Source organism: Cornus florida, unplaced genomic scaffold (genome assembly GCF_030987335.1).
Source record: "Cornus florida cultivar Cherokee Brave unplaced genomic scaffold, ASM3098733v1 CherokeeBrave_3.0.0_Hap2_Chr09, whole genome shotgun sequence".
NCBI classification, from domain to species: domain Eukaryota; kingdom Viridiplantae; phylum Streptophyta; class Magnoliopsida; order Cornales; family Cornaceae; genus Cornus; species Cornus florida.
In genome coordinates, this window is record NW_026775579.1 from 7,117,979 (window position 1) to 7,128,984 (window position 11,006).

General features: G+C 37.2%; 1 protein-coding gene and 1 pseudogene across 1 annotated transcript; both read left to right on the forward strand.

The window, feature by feature from the left end:
• The first annotated feature begins 709 nt into the window (after positions 1 to 709).
• On the forward strand, positions 710 to 3,422 carry LOC132272365 (G-type lectin S-receptor-like serine/threonine-protein kinase At4g03230). Its single transcript, XM_059773526.1, has 4 exons — positions 710 to 1,802; positions 2,317 to 2,813; positions 3,125 to 3,184; positions 3,351 to 3,422. The coding sequence occupies exons 1-4, from the start codon at positions 710 to 712 to the stop codon at positions 3,420 to 3,422; spliced, it is 1,722 nt and encodes a 573-aa protein (XP_059629509.1).
• A 690-nt stretch (positions 3,423 to 4,112) lies between these two features.
• On the forward strand, positions 4,113 to 10,693 carry LOC132272366 (G-type lectin S-receptor-like serine/threonine-protein kinase At1g11300; annotated as a pseudogene).
• Positions 10,694 to 11,006: the final 313 nt, after the last annotated feature.

Below are 11,006 nucleotides of genomic sequence, written 5' to 3' on the forward strand. Positions count from 1 at the left end.
TCACATAGCAAGTAGATAAAAATCAAAACAAACAACGCAAGTAGTAACTAGTATGCTCACCACATAACACAAGGTTAACATAAACATTTAACAATCAATCATGCTCAATAATTAGCATACATCATAAGGCATAAAGCATATAGCATGCAATGGCCAAAACTATCAACTAACATACTTTGGTAAAAAGTCAACTCAAGATTCTAAGTATCTTGCATACAATCATGTTAAACGTAATCATGCTTAACATAATGAATAGTATATGATAAGTGTTAAGCCATACACGTAAACATAACAACTAGCATGCTCCAAGAAATATATGTGCACCTAATCATGCATGAAACTCGAAGTGAGAAGCTTCATGCCCCTAAAAGATACTATCAACCATCTAAGTCAGAGACACGATGAGTGACGAGGAAGGATAATCAATCACTTCCAAGCACTCGTGACCACATGCAACTGAAACACGCTTATCTCGATTGGCACGAGGTGTATCTATATTTTATGATAGATATTTTTTTACAGCAACTTGAGCTATGATGATAGATGAACTCACTCATTCCTATTATTTATTTATTTATTTTTAAGTATCAAAATTGAACCCTTAAGACCTTGTCCAAAACAACTTTTGAAGTCTTCAGTTAGCTATTTCTTTCCTTCCAAGTAGTTTTAACTACGGGGAGGAAAATGATGGAATGGAATATTTAGGTCAATGGGTGCACTTGATCGAGATACACCACTGCCAGCATCAGTGACGGGGTATTTTGGGGTTGGAGAGCATGGCAACCTCGTGCTGGTGGATGAAAAAGGAAATACTTCCTACTTCTACACCGATCCCCAAACGTCTCAGCCTTACTCTGCCACAATGGTGAAGCTTTTGGATTCCGGGAACTTGGTATTAAGTGATGCTCAATCTGGAAAGACCATTTGGCAAAGCTTCGATCATCCCACCGATACATTTCTTCCGGGTATGAAGATGGATGAAATCCTAAAGTTGACTTGTTGGAAAATTAGTGATGACCAGGGATCCGGAAACTTTACCTTCAGGCAAGATGAGGGAAATGCATACTTGTACAGCATTCAGAAATGGTCAATCATATACTGGAAAAGTGGAGAGTCGGGTCCATTCACCTGGTACAATCGAATGATTAGAGCCGTAGCGTTACTCTTATCAAACTATAGTAATCTTGCCAATTTGATAAATTATAAATATTTTCGCAACTCATCAATTCCAAATTATAATTATAATTATAATTATACACGGTTGGTAATGAATTATTCTGGGGAGATACAGTTATACAATGGGCGTATGGATAACAAAGGATGGTCTCTAACATGGTCAGAGCCGAGAGACCATCAATGCAGTGTGTATAATTATTGTGGCAAGTATGGAAGCTGCAACAATAACAACACATTGTTATGCAAGTGCTTGCCAGGGTTCAAGCCTAGCTTGCCTGATCATTGGAGTTCTGGGGATTTTTCTGATGGGTGTGTTAGCAAGTCAACTACACCAACACGTCCTGGGAGCTACACGTTCTTGAAATTGACTATGATGAAAGTAAGGAAACCAGACTTGCCGTTTGATAATGCTAAAACTCAGAGAGAATGCAAAGACGAGTGCCTTCGCAGCAGCAGCAGCAAATGCCTGGCGTATTCGTATGTTGATGATCAAATTTTGCCGCGAGACAGAGGTAGCGCCAGGTGCTGGATGTGGACAACCACGGCTGGGGATCTCAGTAATTTACAGGAGTATACTGATGCTGGTGGCATTGATCTCTATGTGCGCATCAAAGCTTCTTTTATAAGTATGCCTTCTGGTTCCCAATTTTTTATTTGACCAGAATCTCTGTGGAACTCAAAAGGGAAAATTTCCCTAATGTTAACTTCGAATAATGCTGCAAATGAACTTCAGTTGTTGATCAATAACTCGGGATCAATTTGTTTAAAACTCATTTCGAGCTTGTTTGTTAAGTAAACAAGCAAAGTTCAAGCTCGGCTTGTGAAAACTACCCTAATGTAGGATTTCGTGAACACAATCATAAACATAACATTGGCTTGTATAGGTTCATCATGATTGTAGTGTTAAGCTTGTGTAGGCTCATATAAGTTCATAAATGAGCCAAAGCATCTTGAACACAGCCTGACCTGAGCCACAAACAAATCAGTTGAGACCAAACGGACTGAATCTCGGCTTCATTTGCAGCCATATATACCTTTGAGGTTTGCACACAAAACTACAAAACTAGCAAGGCCAACCCATACATACACTAACTGCTCAGTTTTCAAAACTAATTACTAACACTATTTAATATTTGGCAGGATTAACAACCAGAAACTGTGACACTTGTGGCACAAATTTGATTCCCTATCCACTAAGCACTGGACCAAACTGTGGTGATTCCATGTACTTCAGCATCCTCTGCAATTCCTCAACAGGTCAGGTTAGCTCCCGCACACCCAGGAAAACCTTCCAAGTCACTAGAATCGATCCAGATACACAAAAATTTGTCATTCAATCAAAAAGTTCTGAGAAGTGCGAGGCAAGAGGTTCAGGAGATGAACTACAGCTGAATGCATCTCTTCCCTTTCGTATCACTGACTGGTGCTACACTGATCCGTCTCATAAACCCATGAAAGGATGGAAGGAAATAGAGATTGCTTGGAAACCACCACAAGAGCCATCCTGTAATTCATCCAAAGACTGCAAAGATTGGCTTAATTCTAGTTGCAATATAACAGAAAATGGGAAGGCAAGGTGCCTTTGCATTGCAAACTATCACTGGAATGGCTCGAGTTTAAATTGTACTCAAGGTGAGGTTGCTACATTATGCATGTCAATATTAAGACAATCGATCAGCCATTATTACGCAATCAGAGGAAATCTAAAATGCCAAATAAAATGAAAAGTACTACTTCCTTAGTTTGATTTTATAGACTTTTTTGGGCATTCCTAACAATGATAGATGACCGGGTTTCCCTTTTCCACATGTAAGTAACAAATTAGTCCCTTTTTTCATTCCAGGAGTTAGCAACACTAAGCAACCTGAGGAGTCTGGGCATAAAGAGAAGTCAGTTTCTTTGAAATCTGTGATTATCATTGTCCTTGTTATTGTTATTGTTGTTGTAGTACTCTTATGCAGCATTAGCTACGTCATATACCGAAGACGTATTGTGGCGAAATGAGAAGGTAACTGGTTTTAAACAATTAATATACATACATTATGCATGAAGATATATATATATATATAGAAACAATTTCTTTCTTCTTTTTGGCTTTTGTGTGTTTCTCACTAAGGAACGTGAATTTTCAGGTAATATTCCCAATAACAAGTTGTTATGTTTTTTGACTTCAGAAAGCAGACAAAGGAACCAAGGGAATCCGGTTCTTCACTTGTATGATAGTGAAAGATGAGTCAAGGACTTGATAGGCTCAAGACAGTTTGAAGAAGACGATAAGCAAGGCATTGGTCTACCTTTTTTTATTTGGAAAGCATAGTTGCTGCTACAGACAACTTCTCAGAAGCAAATAAGCTTGGACAAGGGGGATTTGGGCCTGTTTACAAGGTTATAGTCCTTTTTGTCAGTAAGTTATTAATGGTGTTTTTTAACTATTGCATCATAAGGATAGTGTGTTTCAGGGTAAGTTTCATGGAGGAAAAGAAATGGCCGTGAAAAGGTTGTCAAGCCATTCTGGACAAGGCTTGCAGGAATTTAAGAATGAAGTAGTGTTAATTGCAAAACTTTAACACAGAAATCTTGTTAGACTTTTGGGCTATTGCGTCAAAGGAGACGAAAAGATATTACTCTACGAATATATGCCAAACAAAAGCTTAGACGCCTTCATATTTGGTTAGCCTCTAAACTGATATTTGTAGACCTTTTTAGTGTATACATATTACAATTTTTGTCTTAATAGAAACCAAATATGGTTTTACTTAAATTATGTTTTGCAATGGAACCTTGCAAGATCCAACGATGTCTTGTTCCTGGATTGGGAGAAACGCTTCGACATCATTTTGGGGGTCGCTCAAGGACTTCTTTATCTTCACCAAGATTCCAGGTTGAGGATTATTCATAGAGATTTGAAAACAAGCAGCATTCTCTTAAATGAGGAGATGGACCCGAAAATTTCAGACTTTGGCTTGGCAAGGATAGTGGGTGGCAAAGAAACAGAAGCAAACACAAACAAAATTGTCGGAACCTAGTAAGTATAGCAGACTTGGTATGAACATCAAAACTAGTATTACTAAGTTTTGCAGCACAGATGAAGTCATCTTTTAGGGAAAAAAGGTTGTGACATATTTAATACTAAATGCTTTGAACATTTGATATAATGCAGTGGTTATATGTCTCCAGAGTATGCATTAGATGGGTTGCTTTCAGTTAAGTTTGATGTCTTTAGCTATGGAGTTGTTGTACTTGAGATTATCAGTGGGAAAAAGAACACAGGATTTTATCAGTCTGAACAAGCCTCGAACCTTTTCGGTTATGTAAGTGCTGCCAATCAAAACTTTCTCAAAACCAACAATATTTCGATCGTTACTCTTTACTAAGCTTCTGATTCCAAAACTATCCAACTCAGGCATAGAGATTATGGAGAGAAGATAAGACACTGGATCTGATGGATCAAACGCTGGTTGAATCGTGTAACAGAAGTGAAGTCCTGAAGTGCATAATTGTTGGGCTATTATGCGTACAAGAAGATCCTGGTGATCGTCCCACCATGTCAAATGTACTTTTCATGCTGGGAAGTGATAGTGCAACTCTTCCAAATCCTAAACAACCAGCTTTCGTTGCAAGGAGAAACATTTCTACCACACCCTCTTCTTCTTTCAGTAGACCAGAAACCCTCTCCAATAATGAGTTAACAGTCACTCTAGAAGAAGGCCGATAAGGAACATTCTCTTTCTCCGGAAATATCTTTCTATAACACTGTTAATTCCGTGTTAAGAAATTTCAATCTACATGTATCTAACTCTCCCTCTATTGTGTGTGGTAAAGCTGTGTATCAGTGAATTGTTTAAAATACAAGCAGTATTGTACTCAAGTTTGGTATCAGCGATGTAATAGCATTATTTGCTTCTTCAATTCAAGTCCCACCACCATTTTAGTGCAACATTTGGTATCAGAGCTTTCACTTGGCTTAACATTCAGGTATATGAAACTTGCTCTTTTGCATAGAAAATTACCAGACCAATTGGCAAAACTAGATTACCCTTTTACTGTGTGCGCTTACATGTGTTTTTAATTACAGTTTATTGGTGGAATTATATAGCATCATTAATTTACACCTACCAGAGTTGATTTGAGGGCATGGCTCTTGGTCATCCAAATGAAGGTTCAATCTAATTGGACCTCGAGTTCTAATGCAACCCCTAATTTCCTTTTGAAGCTATGCATGTGTAGGTGAGCTGAGTGTGTGTAATTCATATAGAAGGAGCGACAATAATCGTACCTTTCGGTAGAGCTCAGTCTTCTTCTGAACTGGTCCAGAAGCTCATCTTTGAATCTATGGCGTTCACCTGTAGATTCCCAGCTCTGTTTTTTAATTCCAACTATGGCCAGATCGGGAATACCTAACTAATTCGCTCCAAGTTGTGTTTGTGTTGTTTGGCAGTGTGACTTGTTTGTCTTTGCCTTCGTTTTGCGCGCTTCATTGGGTTGGACCTCTTATTATGGGCTGTTGAATTTTCGTTTCCCCTGCTTGTGGGCTGGCGTGGATTATTTGTATCCTGTTTATTTGTTTGGCCCTTAGCACCCCAGAATTGTATGGTTCACTCTTTGCCTTATTGAAAAAAAAAAAAAAATTAAAAAATAAAAAAATTAAAAAAAAAAAAAAAACATATAATTATATAAACACTTGGTATCATGGTATGTACGGTGAAATCTTTATTAAAACAGTTCTAAAATTTTGTGTGTGTGTGTGTGTGTATGTGTATATATATATATATAATTTTGTGTGTGTGTGTGTATGTGTATATATATATATATATATACATGCTTGACGAACGGATGTGAAAAGAGTCCTTTTATTTACATTCTAATTGGATTTTCTGCAAAAAAAAATTGCCATTTGTTTTATGTATATCAATCCACCTTTCTCAAGAGTAAACTACTCTTTCAGATTCTTTTAATTTGATTCAAGTTTTACGTGTCGAGTATTTTATTCATTCATTTCGATTTCATGAGCATTCGCCGGGTTGGTGCGGGAAGTTGGTCTATTTAGTCTGCTTGTCTTATCCATTTTTCAAACTGGTCCATCAATCAATTAAACTAAAAACTAATATGTGATGGGACCTAATACCTTGTATTTTGTTTTTAAGTGGTCTGATGAATGTACCATTTGTATTATAATCTCACTTTCACTTTCAGTTGAGGTGTGTATTTTTGTTTAATTTTTGAGAATCGATGTTCCTTTAAAATATTATAATGAGGATCAGGGTCGGCTAGGGCCCTCAGGCAACCATGGCCCAGCTATAGAAGGCCCTAAAATTATTATTTTTATTTTATTAGATTTATTAAAAAAATTATTTCCTTGTATTAGTTAGGCCCCTAAAATCATTATTTCCTTGTATCATTATCCATTTTTCCAACTGGTCCGTCAATCATCTTGGACAAACTTTATACAGTAAACATCTCTGTCAGAGTTTTTTTTTTTTTCCAAATAACCAATCTTTGAAAATTGCTTTTCATTACAAATTAAAAATCCAAGAACCCTATTGTCATCCTGTGCTACTTACGTTTTCGGCAACTTTTGTGTCTATATACCGGAGCTCCGTCTTCTCTTCGGCTTACACAACTTAAGATCCCCTGGTTCGTCACATCAATCCTTACTTTGTCAACTTTATGCTGCTGAATTAATTCATGAACTGTTTTCTTTGAACAAAAAACAACTTATTTCACGCACCCTTTACTCTTTTTCCTTGTGGCCACAATAGCTATTCAATACAAAATGATCAATTCCAACAAAAACTTAGCTGCAATTCTTTGGTTCCTCCTTGTTTATTCACATCTCCCTCTTACTATCTTGTTTAGCAATAGACACCATTTCTAAAACCCAACAAGTATTGGATGGTCAAACCTTAGTTTCAGAAGGGGAAGTCTTTGAGCTGGGCTTCTTTAGTCCTAATGCATCTCATGTTAGATATGTGGGTATATGGTACACAGGACTCCCCGTTGAAAAAGTTGTATGGGTTGCAAACAGTGACAACCCATTGACGGATACATCTGGAGTTCTAGTGATCGGAAGGGATGGGAATTTGGTGCTCATCGATGACAGATTCAACACAGTTTGGTCCACAAAGCTAGCTTCTGCTGCATCAAATGGTACAATTGCGGTACTTCGTGCTTCAGGTAAACTTGTTCTTATTGAAAACAAATCAAACGGAAGTGTCTTATGGGAAAGCTTCAGTCATCCATCAGATACTTTGTTGCCGGGCATGAAGCTGGGATTGAACACTAAAACACAGGAAAGTTTATTTTTAACATCGTGGAAGACTGACAAGGATCCATCACACACAAAGTGTGATCTTAAACGGAACAATCCAATGCTGGAGAAGTGGGCAGTGGAACGGGAGGAGCTTCATACGAATTCCAGGCATGAACACAGACTACCTTACAGGCTTTAACCTTGTCAAGGATAATCAGGCAGGAACGATCTATTTTGTGTATTCTTTTTTCAATATGTCGTCATTTCCATCGTTTTGAGTTCTCTGGGAGCTCTAATTCAAATGAACTGGGACGCAGAGACTAGCAAATGGGTAAATAATGTGATTGCACCCAAAGGTCCCTGTGATATTTATGGTACATGTGGCTCATTTGGGATCTGTAATGATACGAACTCCCCAATATGCAATTGTTTGAGAGGGTATGAACCAAAGTCTACAGAAGAATGGCACAGAGAAAATTGGACAGGTGGTTGTATAAGAACACTTAAAATACACTGTGAGAGGAATTCGAGCATTGATGATAGCAAATTAGACGGTTTTATAAAGCTGACAGGAGTAAAACTACCAGACTTCTCAGATTACTTGGATTTGAATGACGATATAGATTGGGGTGATTTTTGCCTGAAGAACTGTTCTTGTGTTGCATATGTACGTGTAAATGGAATTGGTTGTATGGTTTGGGGAGGACATCTGATTGATGTTAGGGCGTTCTCTTATGGTGGAGAGGATCTATACCTTGCATATTCTGAACTAGGTAAGTATTTGATTTATTTTTAATCATTGTTGTAGCAATTATGATGGCTCCGACATTTCCATGAGATGGATATGCAATTTTTTCCTAGCCTTAGCCAACAATGATTATTTTTGCTTACACCAACAACAGCACATTTATTTGATGTTTCTTAGTTGTGGTTGGATTGCAAATTGATTTTTCTTATGTCCATCTCAGACCTTCGAAGGCAATCAGTACATTAGCAACTTCAACATTTTTATATTGATATTAAAAACTTCATGTTGTTAAGGATGGACTTGAATTTAGCAATGTCTAATTGAAAATTCAGGTGAAATGAGACGAATAAGGGGCTTTATCATTATACTCATAGTCATCTCCACAATAATCGGCCTCAGTATTTTGGCATTTATTTTATGCAGAATAAAGACCTCACTTAGAGGTAAATATGATCAATAATTGCTATTTCGATGATTGTTATATAATTTGGTATCTAAAAATGTCACTCCTTGATAATTCATATTGAATACCAGGTGCAAAGACAATCATTCAGAAAAAAAATTCCGGTAGAAAAACGAAAATGTCAGCAGATTCTCCTCAAGCCTTTTTGCCTCGACATACTATTTATCAAGAAGAAAGCTCAGACCTTCCATTTTTCAACTTGGAAAAGATAGCAGCTGCTACAGATAACTTTTCTCTAGCAAATTAACTTGGTGAAGGGGGATTTGGTCCTGTTTACAAGATACTTTGTCCTTGCCTCTCAACTTGTAACCGAAAGGGTATATAAATTTTCCCTGGTTATATTTCATTTTCAGACTTAAAAATATACATATATATATATATATATGCATTTTTATAGGTTAAATAATTCTTCCCAGGGTAAGCTACCAAGTGGACAAGAGCTTGCTGTCAAAAGACTTTCAAAGAGCTCAGGACAAGGCATAGAAGAGTTCAAGAACGAGGTCATATTAATTTCCAAACTCCAACACAGGGATCTTGTGAAGCTACTTGGCTTTTGCATTGAGGGAGAGGAGAAAATGCTGCTCTATGAGTTCATGCCAAACAGCAGCTTGGACGCCTTCTTCTTTGGTTTGTTTTATTTTACATCAATATAAAATATTGGAAATTAGGATATGTTATTGGTCACAAGGATTAGCGACCATCAGAAACTCATATTTTGAATCTAGTGGGTTGAGATATTGCAAAATCAAATTTCTATAGAATTGTTAAGATTTTTTTGTTTTTTTTTTTTTTTTTTTTTTTTTTCCGGATTAGGTTCAAATAAAAAGGCAATACTGAACTGGGATCAAAGATTTAACATAATTGAGGGGATTGCTCGAGGGCTTCTTCATCTTCATCGTGATTCTCGATTAAGGATCATTCACCGAGATCTCAAGGTGAGCACCTAGACGAGGAAATGAACTAAAAGATTTTTTATTTTGGCATGGTCAGGATTGTTATGGGGAATCAAACTCTAGCAAACACCAATGGAATTGTCGGAACTTAGTAAGTTTGATATTTTATTTACTGGAAATACTTTACAAAGCCTATTTCAACTATTCTGGTAAGATATACAATTCTTATTCAATCATTTTGTTTTGTTTTATTAAAATATGGTCCAACATGTCATATCTCACTCTCTCTTGCCACATGTTTGTTTGGTATTTATTCATCCTCGTAATCTTAATGCCTTCACATTTCACTGGTGTCGTCTTGGGTTCACGAGCATGCACATTGTACATGAAAACGTACTTTTGTGCTTTCTATACTTACTGTTATGCTTTGGCTTTTGCAGTGACTACATGTCCCCTGAATATGCAATGGAAGGAATATTTTCTGAGAAATCTGATATTTTCAGCTTTGGAGTCTTATTGCTAGAGATCATTAGTAGTAAAAGGAACACCGGCTTTTATTAATGGATCTTCGCTTTCATTATTTTAAAAAGATTGTCCTAACATAAACAACCACACGTTTGTTTCAGGCATGGCAGTTATGGAATAAGGGAAAAGCAATGGAGTTGCTGGTTTCAAAGATGGCAGACTCAATCAGCAGTCCCTCGCAAGTGATGAGATGCATTCATGTGGGTCTCCTATGCCTTCAAGAACAACCAAATGATAGGCCATCCATGGCTACAATAGTTTTCATGCTCTGCAATGACACAACTCTTCCTACTCCAAAACAACCCACATTTATCTTAGAGAGAAGCACTATTGAATCAAACTTGCCTTTGCCTAATGGCTCTATATGCTCCATTAATTACATTTCTGTGACAAACGTTAAAGTGCGCCAACCTTTTTCCCTCTTGATTCTTGCAAAAATGTTTTAGAAGTCACTGCATGTAGAGACTCATTTACTATTCCACCAAGTGATTTCTTAGGGACCTTAGTAGAGGATCTAGGCTGTTTCTCTCCTAGCTTCATTCTCAATCCCCAAAAATTCTTTCTGTACAAGTGAAATGGATTTCACGGAAAACCAGCTATATCAAATCTTGGTTGGCCTCTACCTCTCCCTGGCCACAAATCATTCCCCTATTTTGCTGTATTTTTGGGTTTGGTCCTCGTAAGGCCTTACCTATGATTTTAATACAGGTTTGCTTCAGAAAGATGTATTGTAAGATGTTATATCACTTTTATATTGTTAGACAAGAAACTGGTTGAATATTATTTGGGTACATTTGTTGATCAAGTTATAAGGTTTAGTATGTATATTGTCTACTAGAAGTCACCTCCCTTCCATTCTAATCAAGAATTGCTGCAGCCTGCATTTCTGCCGCATCTATAGCGTTCACTTGGAGATTGCCCAGCTCTATTTTCCATTCCAACAATCGATCA

Bases quoted from the DNA above. Each gene is read 5' to 3' on its own strand.
- LOC132272365 (XM_059773526.1), top strand. From the start codon at position 710: ATGGGTGCACTTGATCGAGATACACCACTGCCAGCATCAGTGACGGGG. The intron at 1,803-2,316 runs GTATGCCTTCTG...AATATTTGGCAG, and splicing joins CATCAAAGCTTCTTTTATAA to GATTAACAACCAGAAACTGT. The intron at 2,814-3,124 runs GTTGCTACATTA...TTGTTGTTGTAG, and splicing joins TAAATTGTACTCAAGGTGAG to TACTCTTATGCAGCATTAGC.